The 21,346-nt window shown below is 39.5% G+C and overlaps 3 protein-coding genes, 1 non-coding gene and 1 pseudogene across 5 annotated transcripts; 3 read left to right on the forward strand and 2 right to left on the reverse strand.

Annotated features, from left to right (window-relative positions):
• Positions 1-695: 695 nt before the first annotated feature.
• LOC135651682 (uncharacterized) lies at positions 696-5,198 on the forward strand. Of its 2 annotated transcripts, none has more exons than XR_010501907.1 (2): positions 696-1,528; positions 4,968-5,198. XR_010501907.1 is itself a non-coding variant. In XM_065171980.1 (2 exons), the coding sequence occupies exon 1, from the start codon at positions 855-857 to the stop codon at positions 1,473-1,475; it is 621 nt and encodes a 206-aa protein (XP_065028052.1). In that variant the 5' UTR covers positions 697-854; the 3' UTR covers positions 1,476-1,496; positions 4,968-5,198. The 2 variants fall into 2 exon arrangements, 1 of the variants encoding a protein (XP_065028052.1); XM_065171980.1 differs by having other exon boundaries at positions 697-1,496.
• Positions 4,967-11,253, reverse strand: LOC103969795 (metal tolerance protein 4-like; annotated as a pseudogene).
• TRNAS-GCU (transfer RNA serine (anticodon GCU)) lies at positions 11,112-11,193 on the reverse strand. The gene has a single exon. It is a non-coding gene; the product is annotated as a tRNA-Ser (tRNA).
• A 449-nt stretch (positions 11,254-11,702) lies between the features above and the next one.
• Positions 11,703-12,302, forward strand: LOC103968531 (uncharacterized). Its single transcript, XM_009381782.3, has one exon. The coding sequence runs from the start codon at positions 11,753-11,755 to the stop codon at positions 12,026-12,028; it is 276 nt and encodes a 91-aa protein (XP_009380057.1). The 5' UTR covers positions 11,703-11,752; the 3' UTR covers positions 12,029-12,302.
• Positions 12,303-13,031: 729 nt separating this feature from the next.
• On the forward strand, positions 13,032-17,964 carry LOC103968532 (transmembrane 9 superfamily member 3). Its single transcript, XM_009381783.3, has 7 exons — positions 13,032-13,388; positions 13,948-13,988; positions 14,080-14,662; positions 14,997-15,134; positions 15,332-15,488; positions 15,729-16,213; positions 17,493-17,964. The coding sequence occupies exons 1-7, from the start codon at positions 13,249-13,251 to the stop codon at positions 17,710-17,712; spliced, it is 1,764 nt and encodes a 587-aa protein (XP_009380058.1). The 5' UTR covers positions 13,032-13,248; the 3' UTR covers positions 17,713-17,964.
• The last annotated feature ends 3,382 nt before the right edge of the window (positions 17,965-21,346 follow it).

The raw sequence follows: 21,346 nt of genomic DNA on the forward strand, positions 1-21,346 counted from the left end.
TCCATAAAATCGACACTTTGTCAGTAATCATCAACCCAAGGCCAGAGAGCACGGTAAGCATGCATTTAGTCAGCGAACTTTTAGTTTTTCGACTACAAAGAGTATTGTGGGGGCTGATAGTTTTGGATGTGCTTCGCAGCCAAACTATTTGATACCTGGGTCTGACGATCAAGAATACTGGAAGCTGGAGGAGCTCCTTCCTCCTGGTGTTCCGCATCTGAGAACAATCGATGTTCACAATTTCGTCGAAGCTGAAAATGTCGATATTGGAGACGTCCGGAGGATGGAGGAGAACACATTCTTCCAGCCACGGGGAAATGAGATCAAGTTCGTGGAATTCTTGCCTAGAAATTGCAAGAAATTGCGGAGCATGACCATCAGAAGCACCGTATGGAACGAGTTATGTGCGCCACGAGTGAACTTTCCGAGAGGTTCTCCTGATGCTCATATGGAGGTGAAAATGATTATATAGGATTTAACCCAAGCCATGCACGCGGCCCATCACGTGCGGGCCGGAGTGGGGTGGTTGGCCCACCATGGGATGGAGAGGTTCTGATCTGGCGTAGCCTGCTTGGGTGAGAGCAGGGGATCCCCATAACAACCCATCATTAGTACATCACGAAGCCTTCCCACATCCTTAGTTGGTAGTTGGACTTATTTGCCCTCGTCTTCCTCGAAGTCGGCGCTCCAAGAAACGAATTCTTGTTAGGCTTTTTGGGGAGGAGAAACCCAAACCTGATCCCGCAAGTGGAGTTGCTGGCGGCCCGAGTCGCCCCAGATCTCCGCCTCTTCTCCCATCTCAACAACCCCCTCTTGAGACCTCCGCACGTCGGTGGTGGTGGTTGGGGCCGGCCATGGCGGCGTCTTCGGCCCTCTCGTCCTTTCGCTACGCCGATAGCCTCGTGGTGGTCGGCATCTCCGTCTGCACGGCCTTCCTCTGCGAGGCCATCTCTTGGCTCCTGATCTACCGCACATCTACATACAAATCCCTTCGCTCCTCCATCGACAAGGCCTCCAAGAAGCTCGACACCATGAAGTCCACCTCCGCCTCATCCTCCTCCAAGAAACCCTCGTCCTCCTCGTCCTTGTCGTCGTCGTCGTCGTCTTCGTCTCGGGCCAAGAAGATGGATCGCGTGGAGACCAGCCTCAAGGACGCTACCCGCGAACTCTCCCTCTCCAAGTTCAAGTCCGGCGCCGTCGTCGCTGCCGTCCTCTTCGTCGTCTTCGGCCTCCTCAATTCCCTATTCGAGGGCCGCGTGGTGGCTAAGCTACCCTTCGCTCCCATCCCGCTGGTCCTCAAGATGAGCCACCGCGGTCTGCCCGGGACCGATCCCACCGACTGCTCCATGGTGTTCCTGTACTTCCTCTGCTCTATAAGCATCCGGACCAATCTGCAGAAGTTCTTGGGTTTTGCGCCCCCAAGAGGCGCGGCCGGTGCTGGGCTCTTCCCGATGCCCGATCCCAAAGCTAGCTGATTGTCTGATCCGAAGATTGAGGTGCGGACCGTGCCCCCGAGGCATCAAATTTGGTGAAATTGCTTCTCCTCATGGTTTTCTTGAAATTTGATTGTTCTTGCTTGATGTGTCTTGTGGCATTATTTCGATGAATCTTGGATGTGACTTTTAAATAATCACTTTTTGTGTATGTGCCAGCGATCTATTCTTGTAGCTTTTGCTCACTGTAGAATTTACCAATAATTTATCTGTGCATTGTTCACTTAATGATATTTTGCAGAAGTCTTTTCACGCTAGTGCCCCATATAGATTCTTTTATTTGGATTTTGTATCCTTTTTCTTTCATGCCTGCGGACCAAACGTATGATGTGATAGGGCTGTGTTGTTTTGAGAATTAAGAGAACAATAATAAAGAAGGCTACATCAATAGAAGACTACATGGATTTATTATTTTGGTTATCCTGAACAATTAAGATAGGGGTCTAGCATTGTGCAAACTGTGGTTTCAAATACCGGTGGGACTGGTATAGATGGTAAATATTGATCTCATCAGGAATGGTACATTAGTTCACTATCTTCCGGTTCTCGTTTTTATTATTTTTCAGTGATACTGGATGTTTCAGGTTGATTTACCACTGGAAACGATAACCATACTGATCTGACAAAGTATCAGTTTGGTATTAAACGAAGATATAAAGCCATGATGTGAACTACATTTAGTACGCTTGGTCTGACTGGAATTGTTACCGGATTGAGTTGTAAAACTGTGACACAAACTATATTAGCACATTTTGTGCTATAATAGAATGATATACAGGTACTCGATGGGCATGAAATTCTAAACACCTGGTTACATCTCTAGTTATATTCCATAAGTTTCATAGTTGCTGAACTTGTTTCTTTAATGACAAAGATATGTCAACCAACTCTGTCCATGTCCTATTGTTCAAGAATACAATAAGTTTGTATTTCTTCTAGTTCAGGAGTCTGCTGGTTTTTGAAAAGTTACTCAATAGAAGACCAAACGTTCCTGCCATTTGAGATTAATGGGTACTCTTCCATCATCAGACTCTGCCTATGGTCCAAAAAGCGAGATCAGTTATCTTCTAACGGACACCTGTTAGTTACATTTTACAAGTGTTGAGTATTTCAACGTAGTGGGACTCTTATTGGGGTGCTTATATCTTTTAACTTTTTTTTATGGCCGTGTATTGCTTTGTATCTTGTGGTCATATCTTTCTTAATGATAGCCTGATTGTCCATTTGACCACTGTTTTTTATCCATGTTTCATTGATCTTGAGCTTTTCCACTTCTCGCCTCTAGTTTCAACTGATTTCTCTCTTCCTCGTTCTTTATTTTTTTGACTGCATAGACTCCATTGACATACAAGTGCAACACTCCTCTTCAATCCTTCACAATGAGATCATCATTTAGATTGCTAGTTGCAGTTGGTTGTTGGATATGTTAGATCTTGAGAATTGAATAACTTGGTAGATAAAGGTAGAATTACTATAGTTACTGCAGGTGCTTAGCTTGACACCTATATAGTAAAAGCTCACAAGACATCAAGGATTTATGTATTGTTGCTTGCTTGGAAATATATGTGCATATACAAATATTACATTTGTATATGTGGATTTATGTATTGTTGTTTGAATATAGTAAATACATTTATATATTTCTTACGTAAAAATATTAATGATACATATCGTACCCCTGTTATCTAGCATTTATGAGTTTAATTGTTGTAACCTACTGTATATGTTCCTAGTGTTTCTAGATGTCCATCCTCCTAGTATAAAAATCTAGAAAATATTATCATATTAATTTTTTGATGGCATCTGTGTATTATCTGACTCAAAAATTGTGAAATGACTTGCATTGCATCTGTTATCCCATTACTGCATAGGCACTTAGGCTATCATTTATGTTTTAGACTAGATTTCTCACTTGAACTACATAACATGGTTGACAACTATGTTCCTGTATCTTCTATTCTCCATTAAAAAGGCTGATCATAGGTGGGTGAAAAACACATCTCATGTACAATAAGTAGCCTACTTTTCCATGCGCTATGTCTTTTTACCTCTTCTTCTTGCTGAAATTTAAGTGAGGGAAGCCATTGATGTACAATATACTGATGGATTTTGATAAATACTTTGTGTCTGCTTCTATGTAATTTGCCTGTGGATGCTTAGTAGTAATCCTATCTGTAGCTCTTGTGTACAGTTATTCAAACTTGAATGTGTCATCAGTAAAGTAGACCATATGAGTTTCATCTGAAATATGCTTTGTAGGACCATAAACAACAATGCAAAAGGTGATGGCTTAAAGCTATCCCATGCAGCCATATCATAATTGAGGACTCATTTTTCTTTTAAAAGACTCTCGTTCTGCAATTAAGAAATTAGAGTTTATTAGTTGAAACTTGATATTGATGGCTCCTATAGTGAAACGGTATGAAACTGGCGGTATGTACCGGTACGTGGACCACCCTCATTTCGGGCAGCCCTGTCCAATCGAGTAAAAAAAAGAAACGAAAATAGTTGTGGGGTCCATCCAACTCGGTAGCAGCGTTCGCAAGCCCTCTTCTCATGTTCAACGTTGTTTCCACTGTAGCTGGTTCGCAATGCCACTGTTGCTGTCATTGCCGTTGCATTCGTTCTTCGTCTCAGGTACCCTCCCACCTCTTCTCCTTCTCTTCTTTTTTCTTCCTTGTCCTCCACCATTTCTTCTTCTTCTTCTTCATCTTTTTTTATTCTTCCTCCACCACTTCCTGTTCTTCCTTCTTGTTCCTCCTCTTCCTCCACCCATGCTCTTCTTCTTGTCCTTTTTGAAACGCCGATACGTACCGATGGTTCGACACTCTTGCACCGATATTGACTGGTGTACTAGTTCAACCATATCACCGAAATGGGTCCAGTACTTGAAACAACAATCCTTGGTTATGACCTCATGGTTGAGTGGGTTGCTTCAAAGTTTGGTCAGATAAAGGATAGCTACATAATAGGGCTAAACTCTTTTTTTTGTTGTTCGCCATTAGTAAATGTATATTCTAAGTGGAGCATTGAGGTTAAAGTTTTCTGGATTATACAATCTGATGCTGCATGCTTAGATTGGGTTTTCTGTTACTGTTGGCATTCTTTTACTGCTTGTCTGCTGCTTCTGCTTGGATGGGTCCTGGTCCACCACAGGAAGTCAGTTGTTTCATGACAATTGGAAGCTAGCATTATTGCATCATAAACTACTGCATTCTGATGGATGGTGACAAATTTCCAAAATCTTGTTGGAAGTTATCAAAAATAGATACTTTGGCATAGAAGTTTCTTTGGTCTAGTCATGTGTAGTTGTGATTCTTTGTGGGTTGAAGAAGTGTTTTTTTGTTAAAAAAACTTTAAACAAATCTCGGCTGGTGTTTTTTTGTTAAAAAAATAGATACTTGCTTGTTAGTGTTTTGATTGTTGCGATCTCTTGCAATTGCACTAACAATTGATATTTGCTATCATTTGCAGTCTATCGTCGAATTCTTGAGAAGGCGCATCATAGTGAGGTTATGGAGGATGGTTCTTTCTAGGTAACTCAGGAATAATATTTTGGAAGTTAAAAAGGACCTCAGACAATTTTAGTGCTTTGCTGACAAGTTAAAGGAGCTTCCACTGGTAAAAGGATTGTGCTGTATGGTCATTATTATTTTGGTGAAACTTGATGAATTTGGTAATAACCTATTATGGTGATTGAGAGCCTGGGAACAAGTTTTCCGTGCTGCAACTAGCAGTGACAATTCACAGATTTTTCATCATTAATTTAGATTTTTCATCACATTACAGCTTTAACAAGAAATCTCTATAATTATGATATCATCCTGGTAAGTTACTCCAAAGAAATAATTCTTTGTGGGGGGGGGGAGCGTGGTGGGGGTTTTCAAGGTTGGCTCCTGGGCAGCTTGACATGAATAGAGTGTTCGGGTTTGTGGTCGCATTCAAAATCAAGATGCACAAATGCTCGTTCAACCTCTGCAAGTTCCTCGATCCTTATCTGCAGGGTTTCTCCAATTGCGTGGCTACGATGTGAAACACCTTCTTTATATTAATGAATGAGAAAGCAAATTATTAATAGTTGACGTACCTTCTCTCCATGCAAAAATTGATGTCGCTTTCTTTGAGATGATAACAGAAGAAGGAACCGACTAACCTCCACAAAGTAAAGGACTCCAAACTCGGACGGTATCAACAAGATAAGTTAATTTCTGTAGCATTTCCTGTGGAGCCGACTGACCAACCAGTGAGACTGCAATCGAGAAAAAATACGCAGCACCCAAATTAGCCAAAGATTTTTAAATACACTCAAAATGGACGACACGTCAAGACATCAGTGGTCACATAATGTACTATTTGATTAACCCGTGCATATCTTTTTTGCCTATCGTCTCTCTCTCTCTCTCTCTCTCTCTCTCTCTGTGTTTCAATATTCCAGGAAAAAAAAAAATTTCAATATGGCAAATCTCACCGTGAACATCCAAATATATATGGTAATCTCAACCTAACGTCATGAGTTGTCAAATCCAATAAGCTTCAACATTAAGTAGCAGGAGGAAGAGGAAGAAGACTAACATATAATGCCAGATATGACAGTAAAAGACGTTAAAGCAACTCCTGCAAAAGTATCAATATGATGTAACTGCTGTTTGTGCAAAAGAAATTGATGAGATGGTTAGGAAAGGGCAAAACCTGCGTTCTCCCAGACGGTTCCAGACTAATTTATAATCGTATAGATTGCAAGAACGATAGCCCCAGCAGGATCAATCCACCTGTAGAATTTATCACCAAGAATAGCAGCAGCCAGACCAAGAACATTGGTCACGACATCATAGTAATGGTCCTGCGTATCAAAAAGCCATTGAAGTCAACTTGATGCTTCATATGTCAACAAAACTAAACAGCAAAACCACCAAGAAACAACAGCTGAACCTTAGCATAGGCACGGACAATCTTGTTCCCTGAGGTCCTGCAGTAAAGCCACAGAGCTAGCTTTACAAAAGTGGCAGACAACATGATCGAATACAACAGTTGTACTGAGGTCATGTTGTCAGACGCCTCCTTCTCAATCAACCGTTCGAGGGCTTGAATAAAAACTTGAAATCCTGATGGAAACAATTTAGGTAGCAATGAACATCCTGACAAAGAAAATATATGTAGAAATATAATTTTTCTCCCATCTTGTAGTAATTTCTATCATTTTTTTTTCTTCTATTATAATGTTTTGATTCAATTTTACATTAAAAATAAATAAAAACTTAAATTAACTTATAAAATCTGATAAATATATTATTATTAAAATTTGATTTAATTCTACCTGAAAAATACACAAAGACTTACATCAATTGATGTAAAGGATCCAATGAATGTATTATTAGTATTAAATATCTTGATTAAATATTTTAGGCTACTTAGACATCTACAACCAAACATCTGTATGGAATGTCATCCTACCCAACATCTACTACCTACAGAGGTAGTAACCAGCTTGGTAGATTTCTGATGCATACATCCATCGTTCCTTGTACATCTATGGACCATACACTCTAGTCTTTTTCTCTGGTCATGAACAGCACCAAAAAAAAAAGTCCAACTTAGATTTCGTGGCAAGGGGCAGTCATATCAGACTGTCAACTAGCAAATTCCAGGTCAAAACACAAGAATGTCAAGAATTCCAAAGCCAGCGGTCACACAAGAACTTCATAAATCAGATTCCAAGGGTCAATCACAAGAATGTCATATCGTTAATTCAAAAGTCAAATCTGAGGAAAGAGATATACCTAGAGTAGCCATGACAGCAGCAAATATAACGATACCAACTGGTCGTACGCGCAATTTGCCAATCGGGTACTTGGTATAAGTTTATGTTCTTCATCGAGAGGTGAGTAAACCAGAGGATGCCACCCGCCATAAGATCCAGCAGTGAATCAAGCGTCGAAGCAGCAATAGCTATGGATCCACTTTGTACTGTAGGATAAATCTGCAGCCATGACCCAATTCAGTTTGCTAATCGCACAACACACCCTCTAAACTAGCATGCCAAAATCTGAGACATCAGGCTATGAGAATTAATCACCTTAAATCCCAAGAGGGCAAGATTTGCATAGTTGGAGATCTTCATGGCAAACTCACTCTGTTCTTGCTCTTCAAGTTCCAGAGCTTCATCAACTACGCTAGGCACGTTTAATGACTCAATTTCCTCGAAGGATCTCAGGGTTACGAACTGTTTCTCGTATTCTTTCTCCCCTGGAATTAAAACAGGGAAAAGCGTCTTCACCACGATCACAGACTTATCTTTCTTCAGCAAAAGAGGGGAACTCTCAAATGCCAGTTGACGGAGAAATCAAGATTGATCAAATCTGAACACCATCACACATTGTCAAGAACAAGAGCATAATATGATATAGAGGATTCAGTTGGGGAATTTTGATTCAAGATTCGAAAGGAAACTAAGAACATAATATGATTTAGAGGATTCAGTTGGGGAATTTTGATTCAAGATTCGAAAGGAAAACAACAGAAAAGATTCCATAGATTGCCTGTCAACTTCTACAAGAACTCGAAATAATACGTAAATCATATAACAGAATGCGAAACCAATTAGAAAAACAAGAAAGACAGATCAATGTAAAGAAAGAGGAATTAATTTCAACAAATTATACCATCAAAAAAGGGGCGGGGGGGTGTGTGGGAGTGGGGTGGTGTCACGGGCGAAGGGGCTCAAGTCAGCCACAGGTGACATAGAATGGGCGAGAAAGACGGCTGGAATCACTTATCAGATCATTCAACAGCATTTACACCGAAAGAGAATGCGATCGTTAGGCAATCTGAGGGGATTGTGGTTGAGGATGACACGAACCTTCGATGAGGTCTTTGGTGAGGGAGACGTCGATGTCGAAGGGCCTCTCGGGGTCGCCCCACCTTCTCCGGCAGCCTTGCAACGAACTCGACCCTCATCGAGTTCACCGAGTTCTTGCGCGGCACCCGGGAGGCAACTGCCTCCCCGTTCCGATCCCCGCCCACCACTAGCAGCGGCGCCCTCACCTCCTCTCCCGCCCTCCCATCCTCCCCTCCCCCCATGATCCCTCTCCCTCTCCCTCTTCTTGATGACCAAGGATCCAGAATACCAGAGGCGAGAGGGCGCCAAGGAGGAGAAGGGTTAGGGTAGATACGTAGGGGTATAGATAGCGCTCACCATCTCACCGACGTATGCAACGCGAGCCGTTTCTTTGCTACCGTCACGCTAACTTCCTCCGATCCTTCTCTCTCTGTTCCACTTAATCTGGAAACGCCACTTCTCCACTTGTTATCGAAATCTCAAGTAGGTCCCATCGAAGATGCAGAATTTGTTAGACCGATATCCTGATTCCGGGGGAATCTCAAAGATTCCTAATTATATATGTGTACCCGAAACATACATGTGTCGATATACGCCACAAATTTACTGGTGGCCTAATACTATTATAAAGGCAGACAAGAGGGATGATAATTAGCAGATTAATTGTGGCATGTAAAAGGTGTAGGAGGTGATTTTAGACTCCAATTGTGATGTGATGGAAACAAAGGAGGATGTTTATGGTTGATTGATCCCTTAAAAAGTTGATCTGACAAAAAATATGAGTTGCTTATTAAATGCAACTTTTTTTTGTATCATAATTGTTATTCCATCTTTCTGTCTTGTTTCAATTTATTTTATATAAAAATAAAAAGAAACAGGTGGACGGTGGAGATCAAAGAGGGGAGTGGAATGGATTGTTTTGATGGAATTATAAAGGATAGTCTCCATGGAAATTACATTCCTATTTATCTGTGGAGGCACTAAAATTATACAACTGGCTGTGACCTGCTCACCAAAGATTCACAACATTATCCACAAAGATCTCACAAGTTGTGTGATGTTTCTCCTGTGTTTGTGTGTGTGTGTGGAAGGATTCAATTCGATCATGCATGCATTCCAAGTAAATAGCCATTCTTACTTTGATCTCTCTCATGGCCAAGCAGGACCAAGAACACATCAGGACCAGTTTCTTTTGGAACTGAGTTAATGTTTGATGGATGCATCAATGCATCTATCTCTCACACCTCTCTGTTCTTCCTGTTGACAATAAATAAGAAGAGGAAACAGAGTGAGTGGTGAAGGTTGGGTTTAACTTTTAAATATTGTGGAAAGAGGACATCGACAAACTGACATTAATATCAGAAAGCCACATCTGTCTGTAAAAGATAGCCACCGGCAGATAAGAGCCCCACAGCATACATTGAGCTTATCCTATCTAGAGGATATACCCCAACAAAAAAAATATATCTATATGATCCACAAGAATAATAATATACAAGTAAATGGGGTTCAATTCTAACCTCCTGTTCATGATGATTAAGGTCAGGAAGAATCAACATATGAATCAATTACTTCATAAGATTTAGAGAGTGAGCAATCTTATTTTCGAGATAATTTATTATTATTATTTTGATGAAGGATAAGTGATGAAGATGATATTTAAATTCAAGATTTTATGATAAATTATCGAAATCTTTCCCAGCTGACACTCTTTTGAAACTTAGATAGTAAGCCATCAGTTTTGCTGATGCTGATGCAGTTTATTAGACTTCTTTGAATATTTTCCTTGTTAATTCATGGCTGGGTTCGAAGAGAAGATTGTAAGGCAACGTGTAGAAGAAAGGCTCATTAAATGTAGGGGTTGTGTCAAATTAAGATCTCATTTTGCATGAAAGATTTTATTTTATATAGTCTTCTTCATTGTTGTCTGTTCTACTCCACCTAATCTGTGATCAAAGTGTAAAAAGTGGATGTCATAAAGTTGACATTAAATTCATCCTAAAAATCTTAGATTACTCTGTTTTATCAAAACTTTCGATAGCAAGTCATGCTAAGTGCGAGATTAATTGAAGTACGCAAAGATTCAAAGATATATTTATCACCCTCAATCCGAGATGTGAAATGGTTAGTCAAAGAAAAAAGAGCAATTTTGACAGCAGAATTTGCTCGATCGGATTCCATCTAAAGGTCTTTTTTTATTTAATCTCAAAATGAAGCAGAATACTGACCAAGATTTGATGCAATCCCCCACCGAGAAGATTGGAGGCGACCGAGCAAGGCGGTGGTGTGTGTAATTGCTCAAAAATCGCCTACAAGAGGAAGAAAGAAAGAGAATGAAGACGGAGCGATAATTAGGGCTTCTTTCTGATCCGGCAAGAGACGTGAAGAAAGCGATAGAAAGCCAGAGGAGGAGAGTGAGCCAATTTGCTCTCCTAGAAATGGGGCAATTTGCTCTCCTAGGGTGAGCAATTTTGACAGCAGAATTTGCTCGATCGGATTCCATCTAAAGGTCTTTTTTTCTTTAATCTCAAAATGAAGCAGAATACTGACCAAGATTTGATGCAATCCCCCACCGAGAAGATTGGAGGCGACCGAGCAAGGCGGTGGTGTGTGTAATTGCTCAAAAATCGCCTACAAAAGGAAGAAAGAAAGAGAATGAAGACGGAGCTATAATTAGGGCTTCTTTCTGATCCGGCAGGAAACGTGAAGAAAGCGATAGGAAGCCAGAGGAGGAGAGTGAGCCAATTTGCTCTCCCAGAAATGGGGCAAAATATAGTTATAATCGTCGCCTGAGAGATTCGAACTCTCGCGGGGAAACCCCATGTACTTAGCAGGCACACGCCTTAACCACTCGGCCAAAGCGACGATGGTGTTTGTTTATCTTTTAAATATATTATGGTATATAAATCTATTACAACGCAGCGCGATCAGACTTCCTCCACAAGGAATTGTAGCATTATTTCTTGCAAGCCGAACCATAGTTCTACTTCGCTGAGAAGGAGGAGACTTGGTAGAAGAAGAACAACCAACCTTCGACTACGGAGGAAGCAGCAGCGAAGTCTCCACGTAATGCTTTCTCTGTTGTAAACCATGGAGAGACCACATAAGAAGTTGCAGAATACTTGTCATACGCTTACGACCACGTGCACTTCTCCGTCGCAGATGCCGTGCACGTTTTAATGTTGGGACTCCCATCACACAACCTAATCCGCGTCTGCCGCCGCTCGCCACAATGATTTCTTGCCGTCAATGTCTCAAAATGGCTGACTCATTCCATATCCACGCATCGGATAACTATGACTGCTATCGTGGCAGTCAAAGAATTGACTGTCACACCCATTATATAACGAGGTTGGTTGGATCCTCTTGACTTACCTCGCATTTCTGCAACCCTTCTTCCTGGACAATTGTTTTGATCACGAGCATGACGATCGCTATGGATGGTGTGAGCGATGTGCTGATGAAGGTGGTGGTGTTTGCGGTAGTTCAAGCTCTGGTGTACCTCATCCTCACCAAGTCCTCCAATGTCTTCTCCGCTAATCAGAAGCTGAGGTCTCTCAGCTTCCGGCCGGCCCGTTCGGTGAGCGTCCGCCGCTTGCTGGCCTTGCTCTCCGACATGCCTCCCGGCGGTGAGACCTCGCCCTCATCCTCGTCGAGGTCTCTCGCGGATGATTCATCGTGGACCGACCGCAAAGGTTGATACAATCCTGGGGGAGATGAAGATAAGTTTTCGACGACACAAACAACCGAGATTTACTATGATGATGATGATGATGATGATGGATCTAGTGGATTTACGACGAGATTGTTGCTGCTGTAATTATGATTCATTCCTGTGCTTCTACTGATCAGATGCCAGATTATAGGCCACTGTTTGGAGATTGTTTTATTACTTTTGTATCTTTGTTGAATGTCACTTGAAATTATGGTCGATTTCTAATCTTTCGATCTTAACTATTTGTTGAATTGGTCAAGAGGAACCCCTATTCTTTATGCCAGCTTTTGGATTTTGGCTTCGAAGTTACAGACATTAGAGCATACACTTGCTTGGGAAGGCCTATTTGCAGCAACAGGGACGCATCACCTTTCTGATCGATCTATCATCAACAAGATGAGAGGTTTCCTTAGAGAAGTAGGTCAAACAACTTATGTTAAGGCTTGGATGATTACAACGGCGAATTCTACTTAATAATCCTAAACATTTGGAACAGGTCATCGGCTTTGTCACCTTTCTTTTTGCATCGACTTGCAGTCATTAAGATAAAGAACATTTTGTTTGTGCTCTCTTGGTTAATATATTTTTGTCGATATACCCTCTCCGATACTCGCCTTGTAGTTTCACCAAATGATGGCCGAATTGGGTGGACCCCTGACCATCCACCAAGTCCGTACTTGGAGTTGCGGTCGGTATGTAAATGATTTGGGTGGGAGAAGGCTGATAAAGAAGACGAAGGAATTCGCATCCGTTACTGTACGGCACGCATCCGGACGCTTGATCTACGTCCACCACATGCTATGATCCACGCCAGGACTGATGGACGGCAGGATTTCCACACATGTATGTTAAAATTAGTTTTATAAAACTACAAATTAATATATTAAACGAAAAAGAATTCTATATATATATATATATATGCGAAAGAACCCTTTTCAAACTTTCAATTGCAAGTACGTCCATAAAGAGACGACCGACGCTTCAATGTCAAACGCACTCAGTACTCACCTCAACTCGATCAATTACGAAGGGAGACCGTCCGTCGGCCTCCGTCTTGTTCATTTTCTCTCTTAGGATAACCCACGACGGGCGATTCTTTCTAGGGTTCTGCTCCCCGTCGTCCCCATTTCTTCCTCCCCTTCCTCCCTTTGGAGCGGACTTTGAGCGCTCCGAACGCGAGAGGTGGGGACTGGGGCGGCTAGGCGATGGATCTGATCCGGGTGACGGCGCTGCTGCTGTGCTTCGGGGTCACTGGCGTCGTGTCGGACGCCTCCGACCACCGCTACAAGCAGGGGGACCCCGTCCCTTTGTACGCTAACAAGGTCGGCCCTTTCCACAACCCTAGGTGAGATTTCCTCTGCCTCCCTTCCTTTGTCTCACATTTTCTCCTGTTCCGACCGGTGCTTGAGATGTTCCGTGGGTATAAACGCTCCCGTCGTCCAAGAGTTGCCGACTCTTTGTCGTCTCGGGACGTGACTTGTGTTGAGTTAGATGTTACTTGTGTCAGATCTGTGAAAGACTGTTCATTTATGAGACTTTGAATCTCGATTTATGTTGAATAGGTCATAATTGTATACACGTATCACTCTTCTAGCTTCATGTTCTCTTTATATGTTTTTCACAATCCAGCGTTGTGGTGAGGAGATTTTATTGGCAGAACAAATGCTTTCTTTGTTCTGTATATCCATAATGTAAGAAGAAAGTAACATTTAGTCCTGCATACGGGAACAAGCTCTGGAAAAAATTGCTGAAAATTTTAAAGATGGGATCGTATCGTCTGCAGAATGAAGGATGCTTTATTACAGCCTTGAGACACTTCTAGATGCATGAGTTATTAAACTCAATCCTTTTTGCTTATTGTTTTCTTTAGACCTTATGCTTATGTTGATTTTATTTCATTGTAGCGAGACATATCGGTACTTTGATCTGCCCTTCTGTGTTCCAGGTTGGTATCCGGGTTTTGGAGTTTACCTATCCATCTCATTCATGCTGTTCTACATTTGTCTCTGTTGATTTTATCCTCATGTTGTAAACAGAGCATGTAACTGAGAAAAAAGAAGCACTTGGTGAAGTTCTGAATGGGGACCGTCTTGTTGAAGCCCCATACAAGCTGGACTTCCGCGTCGATCGTGACTCTGAACCGCTTTGCAAGAAGAAGCTCACGAAAGAAGATGTTGCCAAGTTCAGGAGCGCAGTCACTAAGGACTACTACTTCCAAATGTATTATGATGACCTCCCTATTTGGGGGTTCATAGGAAAAGTTGACAAAGAAAGGAAGGATCTGAGCGAGTACAAGTACTACCTCTACAGGCATATCCACTTTGATATCCTCTACAACAGTGACCATGTGATTGAGATTTCTGTGCACACAGATCCCAATTCTTTGGCAGACCTCACTGAGGACAAGGATATTGAAGCGAGTTTCTTTTATTCTGTCAAGTGGAAGGAGACAACCACACCATTTGAAAAGAGGATGAATAAATACTCCCAGACCTCTTCATTGCCTCATCATTTGGAGATTCATTGGTTCTCAATTATAAATTCATGTGTCACAGTTCTTCTCTTGACTGGATTTCTTGCCACAATTCTCATGCGAGTGCTGAAGAATGATTTTGTTAAGTAAGCTTCTGTTCAAACTCTTCTTTTTTTCACATTATGTGAATTAAACAAGAATTGCAGTTAAAAGATTGTATAATAAATTATAATTAGCTAAAGCATTGTTTGTAGGTATTCCCTAAGTATTGAAAAATTATATGTATTAGTTTTTGTGGGTTTTGCTTGATAGGTACTGTAGATAACTTATGATGTTTTAAGGATTTATTGACAGACACTCTATGTAATTTCCTAGATATTAAGTCATTCATTTAGAGGGGATTAACTTATGCTCTGTTTTCCTGTCTTTCATAGAGTCAAAACCATTTATGCGTTCATGTTTGTTGTGCTCTTGTTAAAGGTATGCCCATGATGAGGAGTCTGCTGAGGACCAAGAAGAGACAGGGTGGAAGTATATCCATGGTGATGTCTTCAGGTTTCCAAAGAATAAGTCACTGTTGGCTGCTTGTCTTGGTTCCGGAACCCAGTTATTTGCCCTGTGAGTAGTGTTCATGAAGTTTATCTTAATTAATTGAGGAAGAATAGAATCTACTTTGACCTTACCATCTGAAAATTTTCTTTCTTAGGGTGTTTTGATATTGTAGATTAACTGGCACATATATATTGAAATTTCTATGAAGATTTAAGTTTATTGTGTTTGAAATCAAAATAATTTACTTATTTTGACCTGTGCAGTACGGTGTTCATTTTTATTCTAGCACTTGTTGGGGTCTTTTACCCGTACAATCGTGGGGCACTTTTTACTGCTCTTGTGGTTGTCTATGCACTCACCTCTGGAATTGCTGGGTATACTGCATCCTCTTTCTATTGTCAACTTGAAGGGACGAATTGGGTACTTCTATTATCCTTGGCATTGTTTCTCTATTCTTCTTCTTTTATTTGTCAATGCCTGCATTTTGTTTGTGGCAGACTTTGCTGTATGATTTCGTCTTACTATTGGGCACTTTTAATCCATGCTTCAGAACATGCAATACACATGTTCATTAATATGTAAATTCCTCTTTTGTGGAATGTGCTTTTGTGGAATATGTAAATTGCTGGGTTGTACATTTCACCTTTATTGTATGTGCAGGTAAGGAATGTGCTTTTGACTGGATTCCTCTTTTGTGGGCCTCTGTTCCTTACATTCTGCTTCCTTAATACAGTCGCAATTGTGTATAGTGCTACTGCAGCACTACCATTTGGGACTATCGTTGTCATTGTTCTCATATGGACACTAGTCACTTCACCTTTGCTTGTTTTGGGTGGAATTGCTGGGAAGAATGGTAAAACAGAATTTCAAGCCCCTTGTCGTACAACAAAGTATCCTAGAGAGATCCCACTGTTACCCTGGTACCGGAGAACTATTCCACAGATGGCAATGGCTGGTTTCTTGCCTTTCAGCGCAATCTACATTGAACTTTACTACATATTTGCCAGTGTGTGGGGTCACAGGATTTACATCATATATAGCATTCTCTTTATAGTCTTCATCATCCTCCTCATTGTCACTGCTTTCATCACTGTGGCACTGACCTACTTTCAGCTAGCTTCTGAAGATCATGAATGGTGGTGGAGGTAAGCCATTCTTTTCTTCGCTTTAACTCCCTCAGCCAAATGTTCATGCCATTTGCATTCATAAAATCATGCACATGCTCACATTTTCTTTCAGAAATATTCCATGCTGCATAGTGCAATAGAAAGCACAAATCTTTCATTTTGTGTCTGTATCGGGAGTTGATTGAGGTTATGCTATTACATTAGCAACATTCTCTGTTCTCATTCCTGCTTCAGACAGGCTTGTATACACAAGTTGCACAGCCACCTGCTAACTGCTTAAAAAGGACTCTGTGAAAGTGCCATCACTTGGCATGGAAAAGAAGTTTCTAACCTTCAAATTATTTCATCGTATTAGTCATTAGTATTCTCCGAAAACTAAGTAATTCCAAAAATATAAGCTCGAAACTTATATGCTTCTTTCATTCTCTGATTTTGTTAAAAGAATAATGGATTTAGCAACACACTTCTCATTCTCTGTCTTAATTTGTCATCATTTTTATGTGGAGTTGCTTTGTTGGATTCTTATCATTCTGGTATCTCTGATGATCTCAATTTCACATGTTTGACAAGCTGAAATATTTCTCTACTTATATGAGTTTTCCTCTCATTCACGTGTTAATACTTGTATTGTTTTCGTGGAGCTGTTTTCTTCCCTTTTATTATTCTCATATATCTGCTGGTTTTTGTTTTTCTTTGCCTCTAAAGTTCCACTCAGTTACTATTCATGGAAAATTCAATAAAAGGGGTTTCTCTAGTGCAAAAGTCTTGTTACTGCAAAAGGGTTTATGTTGTTCCTGTTCTGAATTACCAGATAATTGTTTGGCTTCATTAATAAATGAAATATTACTATGTGAAATTTGTAGACATGGAATGTGTTGTTATCAGGTTTCAGCTGACCTTCTCTTTATTTACCAGGATAAAGATTTCTGGCATATTTCATCCCTTATCAAGGATGTTCTTGGTCCATCAGTGTCTTTTACCTAGTGACATATACACAGTCATCTGGATAATCGAGTTTATTTATATAGTTAGATAGTTTTTTGGCCTCTGGTTGGTATACATTACACAACAATATATTTTATTCTTGCAACTTTTACGTGCATATTATACATGTAAGACAAAGGAAATTATGATATCCAAGGTCAACTCTGAGTATATATAGCCTTTTGAAAATGTGCCCAAGTAAAACCACAGGTATAAATCAACAGTAGGCATATTTATGAGAAGTACTTTGGTGTAATACATACTTCAACCGTTGAAGTGGTCTAATTTAGCACATCTTCTTCTCCTGATGCAGGTCTTACCTATGCGGAGGATCAACCGGCCTATTTGTATATGGGTATTGCTTTTACTATTACTTTGCACGCTCAGACATGTCAGGGTTTATGCAGACATCTTTCTTTTTCGGGTACATGGCTTGCATCTGTTATGGGTTCTTCCTAATGCTTGGGATGGTTGGTTTCCGTGCTGCTTTGCTTTTCGTCCGCCACATATATCGATCCATCAAGTGTGAGTAGCTCATCGGTACCAGATCAGCTCGAGAAATGGTTGCATGCAGAATGCACCACTCGACATGCTGTCTTGTTCTGTGTGCAGTATGGAAGCAGCGCCGGTGAGTCTTAGATTAGGGAAGTTGTTCAAGAAATAGTCGGTCTGTTTAACCTTGCTCATCTTTCTTATTTTCAAAAAGATGTATCACATTATCTGCGACTCGGACAACTTTTTTTGTCACACATGGATGTCTAATGAAATCGGTGGCATTGGCTAAATAGTTGTTGGCAGGAACAACTTTCCACAAATTGGGATGAACCATTTCCTATAGAAAAATGATGGTATGGTTGCAGTAGATTGTATACATTGATTGACCCATTCATTTCATTTGAGGGTAGTTTCGTTCAGGTTTTTCTTTTTTATAGTTTACTTCTAATATTAATATTTATGGTCATGAGATTTATTTCTCCATTCATCCGCAAGATTTAATTTGGAGGAAAATTCATCCATGATTTTTACAGTCGGTTTGATGGTTTGGAAAAATTATTTGTTGCTCAATGAATTGATCCTCAATATATCCAAAGACATTAATCCAGTGGACAGTGTCGAACATAAAAAATTAAAAGAAAAACAATACGTATCACTCATACATGCAAGAGAATAGAGTCTTGTAACTTTTAAAACAACAAAAAATTTATTATATCATGTGATATGATATAATATCATATGACTGTGAACTTGAATTCAATAGTTATCATTAACAAATCTCAAATCCGATAAGACTATTGGATATAGAATTGTTTGATATCATTTACTCAGCAATAGAGAGAAAACACGTACTCTTGCAATCGAATCCAGACAAAGATCCAAACTCGGATAGGTACGTACATATTGATTGGATATATGAAATTTTAGACAACAGAGCTAAATAATCTGTCCAAAAATATATATAGAAAAAAGAAAGAAAATAGATCCAAACTCGAGGTTATATTTTGTGACAGCTCAAAATCTGTCAGAATATTAATGTTTTATTGAAAAGTAAGCCTTGCATCAGACTTAAAGCTGCTTGCCTTTTGTGTGTCGGTCAATGGTCGGATCGATAAACACCGGTCGAAATAACATTCCAAACTTTTGAGAATTTTGTTCGGTAAAATGTAGAGGGATTTTAAATCCGGTATTCATCCATAGATCGATCCATATGCATGACTTTAGCCCATTTCTTGTTGTTGTTTGACGAAGATTCATGAATACTAACTATTATATTGATGCAGAAGAAGAATTAGATGGAATGAGATATGACATACATATATTAAGAAGAATCCAAACAGATTGTGGGAGGAACTTTGGACGAATTTGGTTAGGCTATAAATCTCTTGCTAAAAAACGACAAGCACACTCTTTCACTAATTTAATTTTTGGTGGGACCAAAATGGAGGAGAAAATTTCATTAATGTCAAAGTATAAAGGATGGCCATCACATGGTCAACCCTTCCATCTCCTCACATCTATGAATCACACTGGATGGATCGTTTAAGCCCGATAAAAATCCAAAGTCGAACCGTTAACCCGAAAACATCAAAACAATCATATCCGATCGGATCCGACCAATCAAACGAACAAATGACTGAATAGATTTGACGGCCATTAGTAGTAAGTCATGGAGAACCAAGCAGTCACAATATACATATTAGAAAGGACGATCCAACACGAGAGGCCTCAAAAAAGTGATCTATAGATTTGATCGAGTGGATCGGGACTTGATCGGATCGATTTAGTTGCGGCAATTGAGAATAGAGAATAGTTCATGCATATACGGGAATAAAGTTATGCCAAACTACACTTCAAAACCACTTATAAAAGGGAAAGTAAGATTATCTTTTAGCAATTCGTAGTAAAAAACTATATCTTTGAGAGATTATCGTAGAGCATCCCCTCATTGGATCATTTTACGCTTACCTTTATCACGGAGGTGATGACAAGTTTGATAGGACAGAGGAGAGGAGAGACAACGTAGAATGATGATACAAGACGAAGGTGAAAGTGTGTTCGACGAAGGTCAGAAGTAAAATTATTATTTACGAAACAAGAAGTACTTTGTGAAAATTTTTAAAAATTACGGCGCATTGTGAGAATTTATCAAAGATAGATATTTTTTCTATATATATATATATATATATATATATATATATATGCAGGGCTTTCATTTGAGATATGCTTTTCTTTGTTTATGGAAGATTCATGTATATTGTATTGATATGAAAAATATTAGATGTGATGAGAACACTATATCAAAAAGATATCCCAACTGATTGTGGAATGAACCTTAATGAATTCAGTTTGACTATAAATAGCTTAACAAACCTACAACCATACACATCGTTTGTTCCTTTCCTTTCTCCTCTTAATCTCTTGCTTCTTTCTCATTTTTCTTCTCGGAGTGCTAATGTGTTTGTTGTTCGCCATCCATCACTAATCTTATCATGATGGGTAAGTTGGGATCAAAGCTTCGAGACAAAACTTATTTTTATCAATGTACAGGAGATGGCTACAATAGCATTAACACCGTATCTTGTCGTTTTTTTTTATAAGGTAGGAATGTTTTTCTTTTATCAATCCTTTTCACGTCTAAGTTTATTCTTTTATAGTTATTGTGATCTTGGAAAAACTCAAGTTGAATCTTTATTGTAGATAAAAGATATGAAAACGAAGGAGAGGAGCAAGAGAAGAGATACCATCGACGTACTCGCCACTACCTCGAGAATAAAAAAAAAAAGAAAAGAAAAGAAAAGGGAGAGATGTTAAGAAACCCTTTGGTTTCAAAACTTAGGTTCTTTTGAGTAAAGAATGGAGAAATAGTTAGAGAGAAAAGAAAATTATTGATGGAGCTAAAGTAAATCGTTTCAAAGGTTTTATTATGAGTGTTGTTGTATGACTATTGTATCGTTGATGTATTTTATATTTGTATCTCAATGAAATAGTGATAATAAAATATTGGTGGCTATGTTTTTTTTTTTTTTCCAATTTCATTATCATGACTAAAGATTTTGTTAGCTATGATGATAGCTTATGATTTTGCTTAATAGAGTTGTTTTAAGTTAAATAGTTTAGATGAACTATGTAATCCTCAATCAATCTATGTGCATGTTGTAATCCTCAATCAATCTATGAATTAAGGAATCTATGAATTAAGGATCAATTACTAATTTCTATGATATGTGTATGATTATAGCATATGATTGAATTTTTTTTTTCTCAAATCTATATAAATATGTATTAGTTCTCGGAATGAAATCATCCTTTCATATCAAATTTTTTCATTTTTCATAGTATCAAGATATTCTTACTTCAAGCAAGATTCCCTCTTCCTCGTTCTCTTTTTTTTATTATCCCATTATTACTTTCACTTTCTCACAAATCACTGATCAACAATTGAAGGCGGATAACACCTCTCCCTAATGATCTCTTCTACGTCTTGCCTCTTGCTAATCTACAACCAAAGCCGAACAACATCTCTCTCTATTGATCTCTTCTGCATTGTTGCTTATTGATCTATAACTAAAGACAAACAATATATCTCCCTATTGATCTCTTCTACCTTTTGATCGAGTAAAGGGATTTGGGAAAGAAGATATTGTCATCTTCTACACATTTTAAATCAAA

Source organism: Musa acuminata, chromosome BXJ3-10 (genome assembly GCF_036884655.1).
Source record: "Musa acuminata AAA Group cultivar baxijiao chromosome BXJ3-10, Cavendish_Baxijiao_AAA, whole genome shotgun sequence".
Classification (NCBI taxonomy): domain Eukaryota; kingdom Viridiplantae; phylum Streptophyta; class Magnoliopsida; order Zingiberales; family Musaceae; genus Musa; species Musa acuminata.